The 25,265-nt window shown below is 39.0% G+C and overlaps 1 protein-coding gene across 1 annotated transcript; it reads left to right on the top strand.

Moving 5' to 3' along the window:
• Positions 1 to 23,661, top strand: FBXO25 (F-box protein 25). Its single transcript, XM_063313908.1, has 9 exons — positions 1 to 253; positions 7,339 to 7,436; positions 10,029 to 10,078; positions 10,666 to 10,758; positions 11,789 to 11,882; positions 12,146 to 12,330; positions 12,840 to 13,022; positions 13,660 to 13,803; positions 23,391 to 23,661. The coding sequence occupies exons 1-9, from the start codon at positions 117 to 119 to the stop codon at positions 23,478 to 23,480; spliced, it is 1,074 nt and encodes a 357-aa protein (XP_063169978.1). The 5' UTR covers positions 1 to 116; the 3' UTR covers positions 23,481 to 23,661.
• The last annotated feature ends 1,604 nt before the right edge of the window (positions 23,662 to 25,265 follow it).

Here is a 25,265-nt window from a genome sequence, read left to right as displayed (position 1 = left end):
TTCCATGACTGGCTGTCCCTTATTACACCTCTTGCCTGGCAAAAAGTTCTAAAGCTCACCCATGCCTAATAGCAAAATGGTTAATTAGCTTGATTGCTTGTTTCCTTAAGGAAACCATGCCTTTTCTGGGCCAGGACTGGCGATCTCCAGGATGGAGATGGATTAAAACAGAAGATGGTTGGAAGCGAAGTGAGCCTTGCAGCTCAGAACTTGAGGATGAAGACAATCAGCTTAATGATGTCCATCATGCTATGTAAGTTTTCTGGGAGAAAGTTTAGACCAATGAAGATGGGGTTATTCATGAGCTTGATCCTAGTACAATTGTATAGTATAAAGCTGCTATTTGTGTATATATTAATGCTGTACCATCCATCTTACTTAGCCCACAAAGAAGCTGGCTTGAGCCCTCTGTTCAATCCAGATGTGGATGATTACTCATGTCACTCAGGCAGCTGCATAATTTTACTCTTCTGGATTTAGTGGTCAGGATGTAGTGTGTATGCTTTCAATGGGTGAACATATTACTCCAGCTATGAAGCCCACATCTAACATGGAAATAAATACCATTTTGTTGGAGAAAAGGAGTTTCCTGTTCGTTCTTTTACAAGACATACCAGGCCTGAGAATATAGATTGCAGGCAAGCCACCTGGGGGATGCCCCGCTTCTGGAGCCATGTTGTGCTGCAGCTCTGTAAAGCAGATTAGAGAAGTGGACCATTCTGGCCCTGCCTGGAGTCTTTGTTGAGGCAATCTGGTTGCCAGTAGTGCACAGGCAGCACTACTGCTGAATAGGATTTGGTGCTCTTTCCCAGGGAAATATTGAAGTGTTCTTTGCTCAGCTATCTGAGGCAGTGATATATCCCATGGGCATAGTACTTGAGCTAACCCACTGCTGCTGCTGCTGCTGTGTTACCTGCCATTCTCTGGTCACTGCAGCCCCCCCAAATGGCAGGCCTGTGTATGTTGTGTAGTTTTTGGTGTAATGTGATCATGAACTGCTGCTAGGATGCCTAAGAAATATGCTTTGCAGACTTTTGTCAAGAGTGGAGGAGAGGAAGAGGGGCTCTGTGACAAATCCTGATGCCTGTTTAAGTTAAGCCTAGAAAGATGTAAATAAAGGAGATGGTGGGTTTTGAATGACGTTGGTAAACCCAGGCTGCTGGTTTCTGGATTTTAGACTTAAGAAAAAACACTACTTTTGGAATAAAACATTTGTGGGTATCAGTAGAACATTTTGCAGCCAGCTACAATTAATTGCAAAAGATCTTACTGCTGCTTTGAAACACACAACTTAAAATCTTACATAATTGGGGTGTAAACCAACTGTGATCTTGTAAACGTTAAAAACATTTAAAATGTTAAATCAATTATTAGGGTGTGACGGTACAAGCTGTGCATCCTCCATGGTGAGGAGACATCCATTTTGTGTAAGATAAGGAAAGCTACTTGTAGTTATTTAAAATATCATGGTATTCATCTGTAACAACCTAATTATCTGATACAGTGTTGCCATGGGGACTTCAGTATTTAAAATACAAGGTGGGCTGTTAGACCCATGTTGCTAAAACTGGATTTGAGCTAAAAAGAAAAAAGAAATTGCAGACTTAGGGAGAAGCATTGTTTTTCGCCACAAAGATATTCAACAAATAGTGTCTTGAAAACACGAGATCTAATATTCCAATAGCAGCAAAGAAGCCATGAGAGTTTTCTTGCAGAAAAAGAGTCTGTGGTTTTATATACTTATTCATACAGATGTAGAAGTCCTTCGATGTAGTCGCCAACCTTTCTAATGGCAATAACAAGATATTTCTTAGTTGCGGTTGTACCTTGCTTAATTTTGCCAGCTTTTCCATGAGCATTCTCTGGATTGGGGGATGCTGGGTCTCCCAGAATTCCAAGCCAACATAGCCACTGCCTATAGTTGTAGCATATCAGAAGGATGCTGGTTGGGGAAGGCTGAGTTGTACCATATCTCCAAATTGGCCATAATTGATTGAAAATCACTGAGCAGTAACAAGAAGGAAAAGGTGACTTTGCTTTTAGATGAAAGACAGACAAACTTAAACACCATAGGGCTATTGTTTCTAGGCTGCAAAAATACAAACAACTGCTAGGTGACAACAAAGCAATATAAGGAAAAAACTCTTTGCTGCCATCTAGTAATCATCTACATATTTGCAGCCCAGGTATAGTAACCCTAAATAATCTGGAGATCAGCGTAGTTTGAAAGCCTGGAAGTTTATAGTTTAGCTTAATGTTTTACCAGCGTGTGCATACAATTCCTTTGTTTGTTAATTTGAGCAGTCAAACTAAGAAACCTTGGTTTCCTGGATAAGCAATTCATGGCTTAATATCTGGCTTGTTTTGAAGCAAACTGAGTAACCATAGTTTAGACAAGATGTGAAACTGTGGTTAGTTAAAGTGTTCCTGCTTGGATTGTTCAGCGAGCTTTTATGTATGGACAAAATAATGCTCATTTCTGAATATGTCATGCTAAAAATGCTCCTTCAAATATGACCTGAAGAAGATTTAAAGCATTCTTTTTAGCCTGATGCTCTCCAGATGTGTACAAGGTAGGGAGCCTCTTAACTCTCCAGGTCCTACATTTTGTGAGAAATTCCATACCTATTATATCTAAAATTTGTCTTTGTTCTTCACAGCTGGATCACATAGTTTGCTCATGAGTAATAGTCACAACACTGGCCATTTGTAGCTGATGAATTCCAGCTAATTGCAACAAATGTTTTGAGTCTTCCTGAACTGTTTGCTCTGTGCTACATAAGGTTATTTCATTTCATGAAGTCACCCACCACTTTCTACATTGTTTGCTCGTATATTAACTCTGTTCCTAGTGCAGCATGTCTGCAAATTTGCTTTCACCTGGGAATCAGTAATTATAAGGAACAGGTTGCAGTTCTAATAGCTACATTTTAAACAAAGTTACTCAGAACAATAAGAATATGATTGCAGCCTAAGTATGCCTGCTTCCTTATAAGTGTCAAAGAACAGTAGAGTTTCACCCTGAAATCAACTTGCTGGTAACAAGTTTTTATGCTTGATTAATACCTGTGTTTTAACTAGAAGTTAAGTATATTGTGTCTAACGTTTTAGCATATGTTGTAATTTGTTAGGTAGTACTGTATAGTAAATAACAATTTTCTAAGGTAATGGTTCTCCAGCTTTTGCAGCATGAGAATCTCTTGTTAGATCAAATATTTTGCAGCCCCACACATGGTAATTGTTGTCTTCTTAGTATCTGTTGACTAAAATAAAACTCAATGACAGAAAGTTGGTATGAATCCATTAGTGTGTTTATATCTTTGGTTGAGTTTTGCTATTTCTTGCTTTCAGTTATGTGTAATACTTTTTCTAAACCCAAATCCTTTATTTCAGTTTTATAGCAAATAAAACAAGCACAGCCCCCAGGAGGCCACCTGAAGCTGGATAGGGAGTTCAAAACCCCAGGGCAAGAATGGCGTTAGGCAAAAACAAAGCAAGTAGTAATGTAAGTTCTGTACTTTTGTGGGGTCTTCATTCAAATTTAACCAATCCTGATGTTATTTAGCTTTTTGGGGATCAGCCAAAATTATATAGTGCTTTCACTTGTTTCAAGTTTATCCAGATTTACTCCATAGTAAAAGTGTGCAGGAGCACAGGCTTATTCTCCGCTGGCTCACTCAGAAATCAACATGGGATGTTAAGGGAAAGGAACCTAGCCTGAAAGCCTCAGGAGTGTCTTCAAAGTACTAACCCCTTGATAGTTCCTTTCCTTTCTCCCCACATTCTGAATTTCTCACTTTGTGGATTCATACAATATGCTTGACACTATGAGGCAGTTGGCTTACACTTTATGTGTTGTCTAAACTGAGCATGTTGCAGTTGGTTCAAGGAAGGTAAACAAAACAAGACGGGGGCAGGACGTCAAGTGAGCGTGCTCTTCTGACCCTAACTCACTGTCTGTCCCAGCACCCCTCCTTCCATCCCTCTCGATCCTTCCTCCTCCTCTTGCTGAGAGAAGAAGGCAGAATCATTTTCAAGAGACCAACAGTTTGGTAGATGAGTAGGGAAGAAGGAAAACAAAATGTAGCACCAGAGCTCAGTGTTTCATCACTTCAGTTAATGGTCAACTGTAATGGGAATTGACTGTTCCTGGAGGTGCAGATGACATCATACCCTCCAGAACCAATGTGCTGAATTTCAGTTCCCGTAGTGCTCAGCTGGCATGACTGCTGATGAGAGATAACAGGCACTTTGTTCAACCAACTTTTGGAGGACCATGACTTGCCTGCCCCTTCCACTAATTTATTTCTGTGTGGATGTGCAGCAGTGCATAGATTGGGATTGAATGGGGTATTCTTGATATTTTGTCTGTTTTGTTTAAATCAAATACTTTGGTTCTTTGATAACAGAGAAACCTCTTTCATAACTGAATTACTCTTCCTTCTGCTCTTAACTTCTGGTCTTTTCAATGGTATTTTGGCAGCTGCTTCTTTGTGTAAATGGAAGTGAACTTGAAGTCTCAGCTGAGTCCAAGTTAGCAATGTCAGGTTTAGTCTCTTTCTTTGGAATAAATCCCAGGTCTCTGGCCTTGTGCCTCATGGCACTTGGGCTGAATCTATTTTCCTTACTGAGATCTTTTCCATTAAAAATTGTTATTGGAAGAATCTGTTTCTGATTCTAGTTCAGATTGATATAGAGCAGATAATTGTTTTGCCACATATGGCTGGCTGTATTATTATTTTTATTTTTTTAAGATTTCCAAAGAGATTTTTTTCCTCTTCAAAAATGGGTTGCAGTGTTGAATTCATGATGCACCGTACTGTTTAATACTTACTGTTTTATCCCTAGAGAAGTGGGTGGAAGGTTTTTTCCTGCACCCTCTGTTCTTTTTTTCTTGTCTTAGATATTTACTATGTTCAGGCTATATAGTAGGACTTTCTTAAATCTGAATTGACAGTGATAAATACTTTTCATTTGACATACTGAGCTCAGTGAATGGAGAAAATTCCTGTACACAATTTTCCCATCGAAGAATAAAAATAGGAAGGTAACACATTTTTTTCCATATTGCTGTATTGTTCATGTTGTGTATCTTCAATAGTTCTCTGAATTAAGCAAAGCAAACAATCTTGGGTTGGGTTCTGGAAATAAGTTTGCTGTGTCTTTTTACAAAACTGCTTTTTTAAAAATTTTCTCTATGAGAATTGAAAGTGTAAGTATAGAATTGACATAAATCACTTGGTACTTTCTACATTAAACTCATATTTAAAGGAAGTTTAAAAATATCTTGAATAGCACAAAATACTGGAGCTAAAACAGTAATAAAATATTGTATGACCCTTGATATACTTTAATTGGAACTATCTTTTTCTCTGTGCTGCCTGAGCTATAGTTAACTTACTTAGTTACTTTGCTTGGAAAGAATTATGTAAATTTATAATTACTTTATTTATACCAATAATAACTCATATATTGTTGTTGTTACTATTGCTAGAAATTATGTGAAACCTTTCCCAGATGATCCATATTTGTAGCTTGCAAGCCTGGACATACTTCATGTTTGCTTTTTCATATTTATTTGAAGAGGAGATCACTGAGACCTGACTGGTTTCAAAAGCTGTAGGAATTATTTTGTACCTGCAGTACATATCGTCATTTTTTTTCCATAAGGTTTTTCTGTACTTCACGTACATAAATTTTAAATGATTTAATTCAGAAAGCTATGTCAAAGCTTCTCTTCTGAAGAAAATATGCATAATATGAAGTTCAATTCTATACATTTCTTGAAAGTCCTAGAGTAACTGCACCATCTAGGTGGTGTAGAGGATGACCAAAAAAGTCATTAACCAAATAATTGCCAAAGATTCTTGGGCTAATCATGGACACCCTCTTACATTGCTTTACAGTGGATTTTGGAATAACACCAGGACTGAATACAATCATTGTGCTGCTCTTTTGTAACTCATCACAGTTCCCATGCTAGATCAGTCATACCCTACTTGGGCACCTCCAGCTGCCTGGACTTCAACTTCTAGAATTCTTAGCAAAGGCCATGCTAACTGAGGAATTCTGAGCATTGAAATCTACACATCTGGAGGGTGTCCAGGTAAGGGAAGGCTGCACCAGATCAACCCAAAGAGTGTTGAAACAAGAGATCCAACTGATAACCATTGACCTTCCCCTTCAGTTTATTCAGTCCCATGCTTCAGCTCAATCTTCACTGCAGCAGTTGTGACAAGAGTGATATCTACCAAAAATTACAAAGTAAACCTCAACAAACTGCTATTACAACATCAAACCAGTTACAAACTACTGTTTAAAGGCAAAGTATTTTAGATAATTTGTCAACTAGAAAACATTATTGTCCAGTGAACAGGTGACTAATTGTAGAATACAGCAATCATATGCAGCATGTATGTAAGTATAACATTATACAACTTAGGGTACTTAGATGGGCATCCTAAATGAATGTTAAGAAAGCAAATTAGACAACTTATTCTCCCCAACCTGCTCCCAGAAGGCCCAAACATCCCAGATCTGGCCACTCAGCCACACAACAGAGTGCCTTCCCTGTTGCTGCTGCCCTTGTACACTACCAGCCCCAGATAAGCAAAGCCCTGTCCTTGTCTTTGAGTAGAACAGAAGTTGGTGCAGAAATCTACCTACAACAGCAGGGAGACTTTTTTTTAGAATCAAGGTTGTTTTATTAGAGCCAATAAGGCATGAAATACAAATAAGTAAACCAGCCTAACTCTCTAGTGAAAACTTAATCATGTTCATTACCAAGTTAGGGAAGGTTTTATGAAATAGTTGCCAACAGAAACAGTCCAGAATGCCAACTGGGCCAACCTCCTAATTATTTTCTGTGAGTTACACTTTCTCATATATATAATTTCAGCAACTGTTCTATATTTATGTTTTAACCATTGCTGTTTTAGCACTGTTTTTCAGTTGGGTGGTAAATTTCTTTGAGAGGTTTCACAGAAGGCCATATCTCAAGGTGGTTAATAAATCAGGCTCAGGGCCCTGATCCATATCCTCCAGTGTTAGGAAGAGTTGCCTTTTTGAACACTGCCCCAGGGCATCTTTAAATGGAGGTGGCAGAACAGAACCAGAGCCATTCTCTGTGTGATGTGTGCCTCAGCACATCCATCTTGGAGACCAGGAATGTCTTTGTAAATGAAAGAGAGTTAGCTTTTCTTCCAAGGCGTCACTGTGTTGCAAGTGACTTCATCCAAGTCGTTCACCCTTGTGCTTGTTTAAAAGTTGCTTGAGCACAGCCTGCTTGGTTCTTTCCTATGTCACATTTCAGGGATTGCCTCTGTGGTTTGCTTTCAGCATCTTGAACAATGATGAAGAAATATGCAGTACCGAGTGTGAATTTGCAAGCAAGAAAAGGAAAAAGGATCACTTTAGGAACACTACAAAATCTCAGTGTAAGCAAGAATTGCTTTTCAGTTTTTAATGCCATTTGCAATTTGATAGTACAAAAAAGAGTAGCTTTTCTGTCTCAGCAGAACTGTTATAAGTATGCACACAAAATACTTGTGTACATGAGAAACACAGACTAGGTAAGGATTCCTCTCTGTAAGTGGGTGTAAAAAGCTGTACAGGTAGTCTTCGCTTAGCAACCAAAATTCCGGTCCCAATTCTGGTGGTTAAGTGAAGTGGTCATTAAGTGAATCCAACCTGATTTTATGACCTTTTTTGTGGTGGTCGTTAAGCCACATGATGAATCACCATGGGCATTACATGATGATGTAACATGATGAATCACCATGGGCATTAAGCAAACCACGTGGTCATTAAGTGAATCACGCAGTTCCCCATTGAGTTTGCTTACCAGAAGCCGGCCTGGAAGGTCGAAAATGGCAATCATGTGACCGCAGGATGCTGCGACCATCATAAATGCAAACCAGTTACCAAGCACCCAAATCGTGATCATGCTACTGCAGGGACGCTGCCACAGAGAACCGGCCATACGTTTTTTTCTTCAGTGTTGTAAGTCTGAACCATCACTAAACGAATGGTTGTTAAGTGAGGACTACCTGTATATGTGATAAGGTTAGAATTTACACCAAAGTGTTTCTGGTTAAATCCTTGCTTATTTATTTTTTTTAATCAGACTATCTGTAGACTTAGACAGTTGACCTTTGAGGCTACTACCCTCTCCACAGGGTGGCTCTTTTCTTTAAAAAAAATCCAACCATAATAAATTTTAAGGATTTTCACTTTTGGAGGTTCCTGGTAGGGCTGAGCATGCCTCAAAAAAGATTTAGGAGAAGCGCCTCAGACCAAATGCCAGCAAAACCCTCCCTGCTATTCATCAAAATAGGCTGACTCTTTCAGGCTTCCATTGGGTCTGAAAAGAAGGTGCTATGCTTTAAGAGTTTAGCTTGGTAAAGTTAATGCACAGAGGCCTGAAAGAAGTCAGGCATGACTCACCGAGAAGTGCTCTGCTTGTGCTTAGGCTTGAGTACTACTTCGGAATCCTTTCCGAAGCATCCACAGCCCTGGTACTTAGTTTGAACGGTTCTGAGGTAGAATCAAAAGCTAGTTGTAGACATGACTAAATACCCAGGATATATAGCTGTGAAGCGAAAGTGTGTTTCCCAGTCAGATTCACCTCCAGATTATTCAGGGAATCATATGTTGACTCTAGCTAGAATGTAAATCTGATTCCACAAAGAAAAGGGGATCTGAATTGGCACAGAGAGGGCATGCCTTTCTCTTTTTTAAGATGGTTGCAAAAGCTTTTACATTGTACAGAATCTCATTCCAGTGTAACATGATGAATAACTAGAGGGAAGTGGAGAGAAGTGGTATGTTAATTACATTTCTCTTATGCTAGCGAGAGGCAGTTTTTGCTGGTCATTTTGCGGAATCACATTCTTTCCCAAAGGCTAACAATCTGGTTTTTTAAAAAAGTGAAACGCTAGTGAGGGCAGCTCCATTCAAGCTCCACAGAAGCAGAAAGAGCTCACCATAAGGACCTCCTCCCCCTCCCAGTTTAAAAAGATAAGTGAATTGAACCAATTTTACCTTCTCTACTCCACAGACTGACATTCCATCCTAAGCCAAATCTGTAAATATTGCCCTCTTTGTTCTATTGTTTTCTCTGAACTCTCAAATTCGGTAGCCTGTGAAATAACTGGAAGTGTGTAATGTTAATGATGAAGACATCTAAATACTGTGTGATTTTTTTTGCCCAAAGAGACTGTTCACTCCTCTAGATTTGAGTGAGGCACTCTGTTGAAGGGATCTATATGTACATGTGATCATCTTCATTGAATGCCTTTTGAATAGTCTAGTTGACAGGACAACAAACACATGGTCAGATGTGTGGATTCATCACAGCAATTCACAGAATAGCCTTAAGACAAAACTTACTGTGATATTTACATAAGCACCACATTCTGACCCACATGGGAAGCCTGTCTGAAATGGCTACAATCTTGCTAGCCAACTCTTTGGTGGGAGTGACTCTAAATTCAGCCTCTGCTCCAATTTCTGAATATATTTAATAATTCTGAATGGACTTGCCTTACAAACAGCATGACCTGTCAGTCAGGAAAGGGAGCCATGCATAAAAAAAAATAACTCTACATAATAGCCTTTTTAATAATAGCCTAGTTGGGTCAGGGACAAGTAGTTGGGATTTTTAAAAAATTAGCGTAAAAGCTTTCTCTTCTTTGTATATTTTTAAGTATTTTATTATTTTGGACAGGTGCACTTTTTCTAGGAATTGTATTGTTAAAGGCCTTTGCCAAAGAGAACGTATTTCTGAAAGTTCTAACAATGATGACGATTGACTATTTCCAATTTGGTTCGAAGGGGAGAGAAATGTATGTAAAGCCTTGGTATAGTGTTCGTGTTTGCCCACCATAAAGCTGTGGGAAATAAAATTCAGCGTTGCGGTCAAAAAAAGAGCTTTGAGTGCCATGGAAAAGGGATCTGGGCAAGGGAGAATGTTGTCTATCCTAGTCTTGCAGGGTGTTCAATGAGTTTGTGCTTGGTTCTGTTTTCAGGTTTCTATCGTGAAAACTGGATTTATGTTCATAAAGAAAGTACCCGAGAAGTAAGTGTTCTGTACAGTGACTGTTTCCAAGGGGCCCTGGTAGTCCCTCATTTAAATGATCTCCTCTTGCAACTGCAGAAAATGGGGTATGTGTTAACTCTTTTGCAGGATATGGACAGCTTATCAAAATTTTGTGACTGATTTGTTCATATTATCTGTAAGAACAAAAAGTTCCAATGTGAGACTTGAGGATTAGGAACCTCAGTATCAATCATTTTTTACTTTTTCTCCCCAGACCTTATATTTGCTACCTTAATTAGTCTAAAGTACAACATCATAATCATGCCCTCCTTCTTGAGACATAAGAGAAAGCATGTCAGGCATGGAGGACCTGCCATTGATGACCGTAGAGGCAGAATGAGCTTTGTTGGGTTTATATAGAAACTTCCTCTTGCTTCCCTCCATTATCCTTCATACTCCTCTGGTGAAGATGTTGGGAAACTAGGCAGCTTGGAAACTGTGGCGCATTGGCTGCTGTGTGAATGGCTCTTTGTATAGTTTGTACACTTCCAATTCCTGCTGCGTGGTCCCTCTTTAAGACAGGTCCTTCTGTATATCTAACATCTGTGTTCATTTTTTGTTTCAAGAGGCATGGCTATTGCACTTTGGGAGAAGCTTTCAATCGTTTGGATTTTTCAAGTGCAATTCAGGACATCAGGAGGTTCAATTATGTGGTTAAAGTAAGATGTTTCTGTACTATGCAGTTCCATGATTGAATTTATTCTTATAGTGAACTTAACTATAAGTGCCTTATGCTCCTGACCTTTTGAGGTGATTCAGAACAAGCTTTAACTAGTATAAAATGTGGCTGAATGTTGATTGGTATAATGCATTCAGATGGCCTGGCTCCCAGTCTTGCATTGATTTCACTATCTACCTACTTATATCCCAACTCAATTCAAGATATTAATACTAGAGTAGTTAAAGGAGCCTTCTTTACTCACAGAAGCTTCTCATAGCCAGAGAACATCTTGCATAGCAGCATTAATCCTGCACATTGTTTAAAGTTACTTTGGCTGAGCCACAGAGTTGGATTCATTCAGATATATTCATGTTTAGGATTATGCTGAAATTCATTTAAGTATATTTAAATTAAATATTCAGGCATATTGAGCATCTGAGTATGCCTTCTTTCTGGGTGATTCTTGTTGATTTTCTTAATCCTCCTATTGAAATCAGTGGGAAGTGCTGTTGCTGGAATGTGCTTAAAATGCTCAAGCAAAGTAATAATATTTGCACCTCCCTCAAAGATATTTGATGATGTATGTATAGCAAAAACGCTTTCTAGAGTTCAGAAATATTTTCAAGAGAATTGCTTTGGAAGTGTTCATTTTCCATCTGCTAGGCAGGAACTCAAAAACTACTTTTTTATATGGCATTCTTTAAAAACTATCACTTAGGAAGCATCTTTGGTTTGAAGTTGATAGAATTAAATTGGAGGGGAATTGCATGTCACTCTTAAAGCAACTTCTGATGTTAAGAGTGGGTAGACAGGTGGATCTACAAGCGACTTGCACTCCCGCTGTGACACTCAAAAGGAATTTGCACACATGCAGAGAAGGGCAAGCCCCAGATTCAAAGACCAGCTCCTTTTGACAGCATCAGAAAAGTCATCCACTTGCACTCTGCTTGATTAGCCCTGCTGCAACTTGTTATTAATATGTGTCATTTGACCTTATGTACTGTTTAAGCGTGGCTGTTTCCTTTTAGCTTCTGCAGTTAATAGCAAAATCCCAGTTGACATCCTTGAGTGGTGCAGCTCAGAAGAACTACTTCAACATTTTGGACAAAATTGTTCAAAAAGGTAAAGCTGCATCATGTCCTCAGAATTCCAGATGTGTTCACTGATCCCAAAAGATTGCCTACCAGTGGGTTATTTGTGTATTAGACTAGTTCATTCTGATTAATTCTGGCTAAGGATTAGCTAACCTGATCATATTACCTGTTCATTTGAAGCATGTCTTGTGGAAGGTTCTGTTTTAGCTAAGAGAATGAAAAGTCTATACACTGTACTTGACATCAGGTTTACTTATCTGCCTGTGTATATATTTCAATCCCAATTCCAAGTTTTGGAAGACCAGTACAACCCACGCCTGATTAAAGACCTTCTTCAGGACCTAAGTTCCACCCTCTGCATATTAATCAGGAGTGTAGGGAAATCGGTGCTGGTAGGAAACATCAATATTTGGATTTGCCGATTGGAAACTATCCTTGTGTGGCAGCAGCAGCTCAGTAATCTTCAGATGACCAAGGTACATCCAGCTTTTATGCCCTTGTTAAATCTGGAAGAATCATTTGGAGATGCTGAAAGGCAAAGTGGGACACCTTTTCTCTGAGAATCTTGTTAAGGATTATCTCCCCTCATTTTGCTCTTCAGGACAAGCTTTAAACCTTAATCAAAAAATGAAAGAAAACCTTAATCTAAAAAACTACACTATCTGTGAAGAAATAGAAATGGCAATATAGCTAAAATATGAAGAAATGGGCCATGTTTTGTTTTCGGTATTGGATTTTTTTTAAAAAATAATCCTTTCTAAACTGAATATTAACATTTGAGCGCTGAAAATGTGGTATATAGCAATATATAGTTAGCCTACTTCAGATTTTCAGAATTATTGGAACTTTTAGATTCGACTTTAGAACTTCATGTTTATTTATAGAGCTTTGCTTTTGATACAAATGTTTATTTTTTTAATCCTGTTGTTGTATGCTTGAGGGTTTAAATTAACAGACAGCTAACAATGATGAATTTGGTTTTCAGCACATCAACAATGGACTTACACTTAGTGATCTTCCTTTACATATGCTGAACAACATCTTACATAGATTCTCAGATGGATGGGATATCATTACTTTGGGACAAGTGACTCCAACATTATATATGCTCAGTGAAGATAGGCAGTTATGGAAAAAGCTCTGCCAATACCATTTTGCTGAAAAACAAGTAAGAGAAACTTCTGTTGTACATCTACTTCTGTCTAGCGAGGTTCTGAAATTTGCTCCTATGTAAAGAAGTCAGAAAAACTGGAGAAAGAAAAATGAAGCCACTTCCAATATTTGCTTGCAGTTCCAGAAGGAACTGTGTAACAACCATTAGCAGTATTCTTTTGCTCTCATATTAACTGGTTCAGAAGGAAATCCCATTGATTTCAGTGGAATGTACTTCCAGTTAAGTATACATTTGATGGTAAAGGGCATGTCTAGACCAGTGTTTTTCAAACTCGGCAACTTCAAGATGTGTGGACTTCAACTCCCAGAATTCCCCACTGGCTGAGGAATTCTGGGAGTTGAAGTCCACACATCTGAAATGTCTAGGCCCATGTTTTGCTCAGATTGAATAAGCGGTCTATAATAATTGAGAGATATTTGCCTAGCATTGCTTAACATTCCATAACCTAACTATTAATTTATGGGCAAAGGCAAAAAAAAAAAAACTTAGTGAGTCAGTAATCACCTAACTTATTTCCCAAAGGGTTTCTAAAACTTTTCTTCTGATATGTATAGCTTTGTTCCATTACTGTTATCTGTGCTGATTGCTGGATGAAATATGATTGCCTTCCAATGTCACTTTATATGTTCAGTTTTGTAGGCATCTTATTCTGTCAGAAAAAGGTCATATTGACTGGAAGCTGATGTATTTTGCACTTCAGAAATGTTATCCCATAAAGGAACAATATGGAGACACCTTACAATTTTGTCGTCACTGCAGTATTCTATTCTGGAAGGTAAACGTGTAAAACTTCGGAGTAAAGAAAAACCATTAGCAGTGTGTTAATATCTGTTCACAGACTCCTGGAATGACAATTGTTCTAACATATAAATAGCTTTCCATATAAAATAAGCAATTTTATGCCCTTGTTAAATCTGGTTCAGCTTTGTGCTATGAGAAATAGTAATATGCCTGCAGAAATCACTTTAGGAATATATACATTTCCATCAAGAACATAGCAAAGTCGGAGTCACAAGCAGCTTTGATGTTACTAGATATACTAGCAAATAGATGTTTCCATTTTCTTTGGCACTTCTGCTTACTCTCAACTCAGCAGTGTGTGTGTAAAAGCTGGCTTTGCAAGCAGGTCCATTAAAGCTATTAACCCATGCCTTTCTCATATTAGGCTCTTAAATAAATGTGGCTCTGAACAAATAATTTGTGTTTGAAAGTTGGGGCATCAAGAACAAGTAAAATGGGTTTTACTGCCTGAAAATGTTCCAGGTCTCTCAAGCAAAGTTAATGGCAGTGCCTGTGGCCTTGTGTGGCTTGAAACGTTTGCAAGCCGTTTGAAGCTTATACTGAAGATACAGGAATTCCTGTGCCATTGTTGGGATGATCCCTGTCCGCCTCTGCAGCTTCAAAGCTTGTGGAAGAGCGACTATCTTTCCCACTTCCTGACACGGGTGAATAGGTGTATTAAAGCCTGCTTGTAAAAATATAATATGAAGCCCCATCTAGCACCCTGCTTCCTCCTGATATCAATTGGATGCTCTGGGAAGCTGCTAAAAGGGATGTGTGGATAGTAGCTTTCTCTGCTGCTCTCCCCAAGTGGCTGTCTGATTCTAGAGGGAGAATATAGGTGCTCAGGTATTTCATTGGTTTGTACTTCTTGTGATATCCAGCATAAATCCCAAGGAAACTCTCAGTCAGATTGATAATAAGGACACATTAGTGCTCATTGCCTTCCCAGTGATGCCTTTGCATGTGCAGCCAGCAGCCTTGATTAGCAGAAGTGGGGCAAGAAAAGCCTCATACAGAAAAGTGCTCCAAGGCTGAAACACTAAAAATGGGGATAAAGAATTGTATAGTAATAGCTAACTCTGGTCAGTAGCAATGACTAATTATCATGTTAAAAGCTTTTCCTCTGTAATGCTTTATGCCTAACATTTTACTTTATTGATAAGGAGAACGGATCCATTGGTTTGAGCTCATTTGCTTCTAAGAAATACTTTGCTAATTTGCTGCTTTTAATTTTTTTTCAAGAGGGGGTAAGTTTTCTCTTCAATCTTTGTTTGATAGCAATGCCCCACAGCACATTATTATAACCATGAATGGAATGTTGGTCCTGTCCAATAAAATCTTCCTCTCTTTTGCTTCACTGCCTTCCTTCCTGTTTCTTCCTCCATGACTTCAAAAAGGACTACCACCTTGCTTTGTTATTCAAGGTACTTTTCATGTGCTTTTCAACTTGGCTTTCTTCTGTGTCCATGCTGTTGTAGCTGAAGTGAAAGGAAATGTCCTTTATAAGTGGAATGTCACAACCCTGAACATGCTGCTCTCATAAGTGCTGGCATTCTAGAATTGTGCCCCTTAACTTGAGAATCCAGATGTGTGGGAGCTACCACTTCTAGAAGTTACCCATTGATGGGGGGAAAGGGTGCTTTAAATTGCAAGATTCTCCCCACTTCCATTTGGAAGCAATGATAGTGTTTGGTTAACATCCATTTCACATGCTTTTCTCTTAAAGGGATGGTTCAGATTAATTATTGGAGTTTTAGCTAATACTTTGTAGAATTGGGAGCATACCAAGCAAAGGCCAGTGGCTTGTTGACTTTGACTACCTCAATTATTCCTCAATCCAGTCTTAGACTCATGTGGTACAAGTGGAGACCAAAGTGCAGAAAGCCATGTGAGGAGCATATTTGGTCTTTCATTGCATTTGTATAGTGCCTGTCCTCTAAGGACTTTAGATGGCATGTATGCCCCCTTCAGTTTCATATGGCAACATTGTGAAGTAGACAGTTGAGAGAGTGACTAATCCAGCATGCTGAGCGGCTGAATGGTGTGTGTGTCTGTGCATTTCTCCCCCTCCTGCTGTAGTTTGACATTCTAACTATGGATGATTCATGCCAAGAGACGTGTCATGCACTGCCTACCGCCGAGTAATGCGCAGACACTGATTCAGTTGAAACAGGCTCTGGTTTATTCATCACGTAGTGCCAGTCGTAGAAAAAAGCTGAGAGTGACAGGAGCGCGCCGGTGCGGGGTTTAAATACCCCGCGCCGGTCAGCGCCCCCTCACTCAGGGTTACATCATCCCCCCTTTGTCCAACATGCTGTCTTGCCGGTAGGTGAGGGGTTGCGAGGCCCCGCTGGCGCTCCGGGATCGCCCATCATCGGTTTCCTTATTCATCCGGTGATTGCTGTCAGCTGGGCGATCTCCGTTGCGCTAGCGTTACAAGCTTGGGTGTGCCTCGCGATCCGCTTAGCCTTTGTATCTTCTTCCTTCTTTGTGAGTTGATGGCTGCTTATCTTGAGCCCCTTCCCCTGCTTCCTCGTTATTGTCATGTGTGCCATTGCGCTGATGTCTTCAGCTCAACGGCACTCATGACAAGACGTGAAGCACATGGTAAATAAGAGTAAACCTGTATAATCTGGGTGGGGCAGGTCATTCTGACTCCCAAAATAAGGCCCAGTTAGATATACAGTTGTAATCGAAATTATTCAACCCCCATTGCAAATCAGGTTGATTGTCAAAATGTACAGACTTTCAGCTGTTTGCAATGAACAAATCAAACAAAAGCAATTGAAGTAGCTCAACACAACAGATGCTTCAAGTGGTGTCCCCAAAGTCAACTGAAAATGCAACTTATCATGACTTCTCCAGTCTCAAAATTATTCAACCCCTTCATGGCAAGCATCTTCAGTACTTAATAGAGCACCCTTTTGCTATTATGACCTGCCAGACACCAGCTTCTGGCAGTGTCCCTGAGGAATCGTAGCCCATTCCTCATGAGCAATGGCCTCCAGTTCAGTAATATTCTTGGGTTTGCGTGCTACAACTGCCTTCTTCAAATCCCACCAGAGATTTTCTATGGGGTTCAAGTCAGGTGACTGTGATGGCCACTGTAGAATCTTCCAGGACTACTACTGCATCCAAGCCTTAGTGGAATTTGAGGTATGCTTGGGATCGTTGTCCTGTTGGAAGGTCCAGTGATGCCCAAGCTTCAGCTTCCTTACAGACAGCATGACGTTTTCTCCTAGGATTTCCTGATACTTCAGTGAATCTATCTTGCCGTCCACACGCTGCAGGTTTCCAGTGCCAGAGGATGCAAAGCGGCCCCAGAGCATCACTGAGCCACCACCATGCTTAACTGTAGGCAGGGTGTTCTTTTCAGTGTATGCTTCATTCTTCTTCCTCCAGACGTACTGCTGATCCATTGGGCCGAAAAGTTCCAGTTTTGTTTCATTGCTCCACAGAACAGAATCCCAAAACTTCTGTGGCTTATTGATATGATTTTGAGCATATTGGAGCCAACTTTTCTCATGCTTTTGAGTCAGTAATGCTGTACGTCTTGGAATTCGAGCATGGAAACCTTCTGTGTTTAGTATGCGCCTTACTGTGCTCACTGAAACCTCAGTGCCTGTTGCCACCAAGCCTTGCTGCAGGTCTTTTGCAGTCACTTGAGGGTTTCTCTCCACCTGCCTTCTCAGAAATCTGGTTGCAGCCATTGACAGCTTCCTTTTTCTGCCCCGTCTGGGTAGTGTAACCACTGTTCCTTTAACTTTGAACTTGTGAACTATGCTTCCAACGGTCTCTCTAGGAACATTCAGTGCCTTTGCTATCTTTTTGTATCCTGTTCCTTGTTTGTGAAGGGCAGTGATCTCTTCTCTTACCTTTCTGGACCATTCTTTTGACTTAGCCATACTGTATTTCTAACATGCAGTCAAATGTGACACTCAACAAACCCCTAGCCACTTCAGGTATTTCATGTGTTCCAGCTCAAGCACACCTGGTGCAACTAACGAAGCCCTTGATTAGTTGCATCAGGTGTGCTTGAGACAACACCTGTTTTGCATACTGTATATGTGCTGTTGTGACGGATTCTACTTGGGGGGGTTGAATAATTTTGAGACTGGAGAAGCTATGATAAGTTGCATTTTCAGTTGACTTTGGGGACACCACTTGAAGCATTCGTTGTGTTGAGTTATTTCAATTGCTTTTGTTTGATTTGTTCATTGCAAACAGCTGCAAGTCTGTACATTTTGACAACCTGATTTACAATGGGGATTGAAAAATTTCGACTACAACTGTAATTAGTCATAATATAAGCCCTTTATAAGCCATGTCCTCTATATCAGGGACAGATAGTCTCCCCACCTCCTATTAGCATGCTTTTTTTCTCGCTTCCTGGCATTTCAGACAAGAGGGCAGGAACATCTGTATTGCCTTCCTTCAAGATAGACAGTTTCCCCTTTCTTTCCAGGATTTTGGCTTTTTAAAATCGCAGCTTTCTGCTCTCTTATTACTATAAATTATCCTACAGTGTTCATCAGAATGAGAATTGTTGTTGAAATGCCTAGTTAGGCACATGTGTGGCTTCTTATGCTTCTGATGGTCTCCCAAGTTCAGATCCCTAATAGTAATAATAAGGGATATCTTCCAAAGAAATTATGAAAAGAGAGGGGATGACTTGATGGTATTAGAATGTAACACAAACTCAATATTGAACTGGCATTCCAAGTATACCTGCAGATACCAGATATTTCTCTTGCAACCACCCAGGTTTTACCTGTTCTTGAAAAAAAAAACCTTTTAATTTAAATAAATACATTGGAAACTGGCCTATTGGAAAGGGCTAGCATTGTTTTAGAACCTCATAAATAGAAAATATTTTAGAAAATATAATGATTTGTGATTACAGTTCAGAGATTTACATAAAAGAGCACCTATCCACTCAGGAAAAAATGAAAGTCATCTCAGGTGCTAGAAAACATCCTGCAGGAATGGATGGGTTGGCAAGAGCAACCTTAGCAGTTTGCCTTGTGGAAAATGGGTATTTTAGGACAAGCCACACCAACCATAACAGCCATTTTATTAACAGAGGTAACAAGAACTGAAATGAGCAGTCAAATTGACAAACTAAAAATAAAGAAACAGTAGCTCTTACAAGAATTTAAATACAACATTGCTGATCTTTTCACAAAAGAATAGGCAATTTAATATTGGTTATTTTCAAATTCTGAGGAACAAATGCCAATATATCCCTAGTTTTTCCTCTTACGGACTTTTTGTGTAAAAATGAAAAAAAAAACCCTGAGATTTATGGCTTTGATGATTAGACAGGATAGATTATAGAAAGTAGAGAATCATAATGTAACTTTAAAGAGAGAGGCTAAAATATAATTGTACTTTTAATTGCTGTGAAGAACATCGGAAGCCACTTCTTTGTATCTTTGTATCTTCTTTTCTTTCTTTTCTATTTTTCTTCTACTTTCCTTTTTTTGCACTTTTAGCTTTCTCTTTTCTTTTTTCTTACTATATATTAGTTTGTATTAGTTTTTATATTCTTTTTTAAAGGTTTTAATAAAAATTATATATAAATAATATGTATGTATGTATGTGTGTGTGTGTGTGTGTATGTATATATATATATATATATATATATATATATATATATATATATATATATATATATAAATCCTAGTTTTTAAAAATGGATTGAAAGACAATAAAAGACATTATAGATCAGTTAGCTTAACATATCTTCCAGGGCAAATGATTAAAAGAATTATTAAGGGTTATACTTCTGTGGTAGAAGAATGAATCTTGTAAAAAAGAAAGATATGGCTTCTTCAGATATAAGAGGATAGATGGATGGTTTTTAGGGTGTTGAGCATGTAGACAGAGGTGAGCTAATAGATATTCTATATCATTCTCTATATTTGGACTTGAAAAAAGCTCTTGGCAAAGTCCATCTCCAAATGTTTCTGAGCAAAGTCAGTTGCCCCATAAGAGGACAAGTATTCTCATGGACTGGCAACTGGTTAAAAAAAGAAGTAGAGAAGAAATAAATGGACAATCCTCCTATTGGCAGGATGTGTAAAGTGGTGCCTGCCAGGGATCATATCTATGATTAATGCTATCTAAATGATCTGGAGTTAGGGCTGAGTAGAGAGATGCCCATGTTTGCTGTTCAGGATGATGAAATCAAGAACGGATTGCAAAGAGTTCCAGAAGGCTCTCTGCAACCTGGGGAGCTTCAGAATGGCAAAAACTATTCAGTGTAAACACATGTAAAATAATATATGCTGGCCCAGAAACATTCCCCAAACTGGTTGCTGTCCTGGCAGTGACAGATTAGGGATGGAATCTGGCAGTCATAGTGAACAATTTGATGAAAATGTCAACCCACTGGCAGTTGTTGTAAACAAAGCAAAGACCCTGCGGGGAATTGTTAGGAGGAGAATTGAAAATAAAACTGCTGAGTTAGAAATGCCTTACACAAATCTAAGGTGAGACTCTGTTCAGAGGATTGTATACAGTTTTTGAACACAACCCCTGAAGAAGTATACTACAAAACTAGAAAAAGTGGGGAAAGGCAACCAGAGGCATTACAGGGCTGGAGCAGCGCCTTTACAAAATAAGAGTAGGGCCTTTTTAGCATGGAACAAGGAAGGATGAGAGACCTGATTAGAGGTGTACGGTATAACCATAAATGGCTGGGATAATATGAAGAAAGAAGGCGTTCTCCTTCTTTCATTATATTAAAATGTGATAACATTTACTGGAATTAAATGCAGAGGTTGATAGAAGAAAATAGTTTTTATAAAGCACATAATTAAACCATGAAACTTCCTGGCAGCCAGTTTAAATCATTTTAAAAGTGGCCTGAACAAGTTTGTGAAGTTATCAATGACTACTGATATCGACAGCTATTTTCTGCCTCCTGAACTAGTACTGTCAATGCTAGTTGGTGGGAAGTGAACTATTATCGTACAGGCTGGGCTTGTGAATTTTCCAAATGCTTCCAGTTGGCCACTGTGGGACACAGAATACTAGATGAACAGAATATTACAATCTAACAGAATGTTAGATGGGCCTGTGGTCTGATCCAGCAAGGCTCTTCTAATGGGTAATTCCATTCTTCACAGCCATTTTCCAGCAGCGCCCATAACATGCTGTTGAAATTCAGATGTGACCACTAGCCCCCAGAGTTGAGGATCTTCATATAGAAGGCTTTGTGTATGATAGATGGAATAATTACTTTATTGTTCATGAGTATCAGTTTGATCCCAGTACTAGGTGGAGATTAACTCTATAGGACAATAACTCAGTAAGGAACACTTTACATTGGCACAGTGCCAAATGAATCTTCACAACAGCAGTTCATGAAGCCTCTTGAGATGAAGGGTACAATGCTTCTGGGTAAAATATAGAATGATTCATTCATTATGTGATGAGATTTCACTACATTATTTTCATCTGTTTGTTCCATTAAAGCTTTTTCCCCCATCTCTAAAAAAAAGCGTAGTTGTCTCAGAGAAGTGATTGTTTTAAATGTTCCAGACTGAAGAAAAATATATTATTGTCTACTCCATTGTACAAACTGTAGCCTTTCAGCAATCATTGTGTCAGCCTGGGTGGCAAAAGCCTTTTTTTTCCCCTAAACATTTTGGTAAAGGCTTTTGTTTCCCTTAATTTTTTAGCTAATGAACTTTAAGGTTGCTGGGTTTTTTTTTAAGTGTGCATGAATAGATGGGAAGAGAGGGACACTTCCAATTTCTGATAATTGTTTTAGGAGAAAAAAAGAGCAAAGAAAAACAAAAGTGCTGTTCTTGTGTGTGTAAATGGCATCTGGACTATGAGACCAGCATGCCTTCAACTGAGGGGTAAAATTAGTGATCTGAGATGCTAATTGGCTGGAACATGGAAACTGGGAATGATGTGCTATCGTTGGAATTGCAGAAACACATAGGCCATTTGCTTTATTCTCCCTGCAAAGTTGCATTACTTGTTAGAACTGACTATTGTGGAATAATAAAAGGGTTCTAGACAATGAAAGAAACATGGAGAGCAAGGGTTGTTTGTTCGTTTGTTTGTTTGTTCTTCAAACTTCTATTACCACCCATCTCCCCCAAGAAAGTTAAAAGTTAAAGAGTTAAAAAGGACTCTTATGCTGCCCTCAACCTCAGTCAGCCATTTATCAAAACAGGATCTGCACAGAGATATGCATCACAAGATGACTTTTTAAAAAATGACCTGGGAGCTATATGCATTTGTTCTGAATGAATAAAGGGTTTTGAAAATCTAAGCGCTGTGGGAAATATATTGCTTTGCAATAGTTAAGAAAATGGAAAGCAGCAATCTCTCAGCGTGAGACTTTTTTTTAATTTTAAGTGCTTTTTTTGAAGACAGAATTAAAAGTAGAAATTCTAAGGATTTTCTGTGTAGCATAGTGATCCATGCCAGAATAACTCACTTTGGAGTGTTAGGTGATTAACTCCCAGATTGTGTTAAGCCATAAATCATAGTTTACGAGCAAATGGCTGGGTTTGTTCCACATACTAGAACATAAGCAAATCACCTAATTATTGAGCTTGTTATATGAGCCCAGTATCATGGATGCATTTTACAGGGTTGAACCTTTTGAAGGAGCTTAAGCCAGGTGAGAACGCTCTGGCATTATTCTTCAACTTGGTGCCCTTTGAATGCATTGGCTTTAAGTCTCAGAAATCCAAGCCAGCATGGCCAGGAGTCTGGGAGTTATAGTCCCAGTGTCCTGGAAGAGCACCAAGTTAGGGAAAGCTGTATTAAGTCTACAGAAGCTGCTCAGAAGGAACTGCAGTCACCAAGAATTGTAAAGCAAGCATACCTAACTCTTGGCTCCAACTGCCTGGAGAAAACATGCTGGAAAATGTACAAGAATCCTTTGGGAAGAACAGTAGAGCACCTGCTTTGGCCATAATAGGCTCCAAGAGCAGATTTTAGCATTTCCAGGTATAGCTGTGAAAGAATCTAGTTTGAAACACAGGATTTGTTGTTAGCTGATATAGAGAATCCTGGATGAGATTTTCCCTAAGGCCTATCTGAGGTGAAAGAATGAATCTTTTTTTCATCCAAGAATTGTGCTTGGCCTTTGTATAGCACATTGGAAGCTGCAGTTTCAGAATGAGTGGGACCAAATAAACGACAAATGTGATTTTTCTTAAATACATGCAAAATAATTATTCCCATGTATTTAAAGTAAATATTTATTGTAGCCCACAGACTAGGAATTTACAGTGTATTTAACCATCTCACCTTCCTGTTTCATACCAAAAAAAAAAACCTTTTGGCAAGTGTGTAAGGGGTGAGTTGTGGGTTGGGGTTCAAGCTGTGCATTCTTGAACTCTAGAATTGGTTGTGGGGCCTTAGAGCTCAAAATATGTTTTGATCCAGCCTCAGTTCTGATTCAAAAATAGAAGCAGGAGACCTTGACCAAAATGTTCCTTTGTCTCAGAGCTGCTTCTCTGTACAAATATTTGGCTTTAAATCCCATTTGGTGGCCAGCAATTTTCTACTCCATAACAATAACAACAGTGTTTTTCCTTTCCTTAGGATACAGGTCATCCCTGCACAGCCAATGATCCTACCGGTTGCTTCACACCAGTGTCTCCTCAGCACTTCATAGACCTCTTCAAATTTTAAGTGCAATCCTTGGCAGGGGCTGGGGTGGTTTTTGTAAAGCTTTTGCATAACCATGCAGTAAGTGTATGGTTTTCTTTTGTGTATGTGCAGTTTTTTTTTCTGATATCTGTTGAGTTAAACCTGAATGTAATCAGGTCAAACAGAGCATTGCTGGAACTTCCATTAAAATGTTCAATTTCTAGGGAGAAAGAAAAGAGAAGGAAAATTCATTTAGTAAGGGAAGATATACCATGAAGAGATTGGTTTCTGTGAAATGAATAATTGGAATTGGGCTACCTGGCTGATAGCTGTCAATGCTTTAACATTCTCTTTGAGCTTCAATGAGATGTTTGGAGTAACAGGCAGTGTTATTGAACTGAAGGTGACAGAAACTGATGAGTTTCTTCTTACTTGTCCAATTCTAAATATACACAGTTGGTACTTCCTGTAAATTTTCAGAAGATACCCTTAGGGCTTCTATATATATATCATGTTGATTGTGAACATTACACATGGGCAAAACATAGTCCTGCATACCAGTTGTGCGGGAAAGCCAACAATTCCATATTGTAAAGATATTCAGCACAGTATTTATTTTCTTAAAATACGTTCTATTAAAGTTCTATTATTCTGTCCAATCTCTCTGTATTCTAAATAATGTAAGCTGCTGGAACCATGGCTGCTGAGCCAAGATACTGTTTTCTGGATGCAATCCAATGAATTCTGTTGAGTGAGAGGTGTATGTGTGTTTGATGTACTCTCAAGTCTTAACTGCCATTAGGCTTTGAGCAAAAGAGATGTGGCTGGGCTTTAACAGAGAACAGGACTTCCATTGAAGCAGCACTATTGAAGTTTTGCTCTGAATATCTTGGCCAGCTTCAGAGAAACAGAAGATAGTCTGAATGTTCTAGAGGCTACTCTGGGAATGGGATTGGTTGAAGAAGTGGAGGGAAAACTTGCAAGAACTTCCAGTGTGTTCTGAAATTCTTAAATCACCATATCCTTATAAGAGAATACATAAATGAACACAGGATTTATGTTATGTACCACCATGTGTATTGAATCTAAGTTTCTACCCAAATAAATCATGTTTCATCTTTTAACTAGAGTATGGAGTTGTGTGGAGTTCTTTTTATTAACACATTACATACTCCTGATTTTAGTGCTCCCTGCTTATTAACATGCATGCTAATGCTACATCTGCTGTATATTTTTTATCGATTTATGGCTATAAGCTATGGAGAAAGGCTACTATGTGTTTTTACAGTCAGGTGTAATTAACATCTCCAGCATTTTCATAGCAATTCACATTAATACATTGCTACCATAGTCCTATGGGACAGCAGCCATTGTCATGCTTGTATCTCAAGTTTCAAGAAAGAATTGTTTCCCAAAGACTGAATAACTTTGCTCTTCTTTCTGCTAACAAAGGAAAGATATAAATTATTTTTGATTCTTGCTGAATAGCATTACCAGAGGGAACCAGTGATTACCCAAATGCACTTCAGTGGCCAGTTGCAGTTGGTTACTCTTCCTCCTCATCACCTTTGCTTGGATGCCCGATAGCTCAGCTGAAGTTGGAGCCACCACTGGGGGGGGGGGGGGGTCAGCAATGGAGCTTCTCCCAAGCACTTGTGGCCTTCATTCACACACACCCCTGCCCCCCAGCCAAAACCACACACACAGAATATAAAGAAAGCCAAAGAATAGGTTTGGGCAAAACTATGTTAAGGTAAGCTATTCTGAACGAAGCCATTATTACAAACTTGTGCATAAGGTGCCCCTCAACTGCAATGAGATAATATG

Source organism: Candoia aspera, chromosome 1 (genome assembly GCF_035149785.1).
Source record: "Candoia aspera isolate rCanAsp1 chromosome 1, rCanAsp1.hap2, whole genome shotgun sequence".
Lineage (NCBI taxonomy): Eukaryota > Metazoa > Chordata > Lepidosauria > Squamata > Boidae > Candoia > Candoia aspera.
This window is presented reverse-complemented; position numbering and strand designations above follow the sequence as displayed.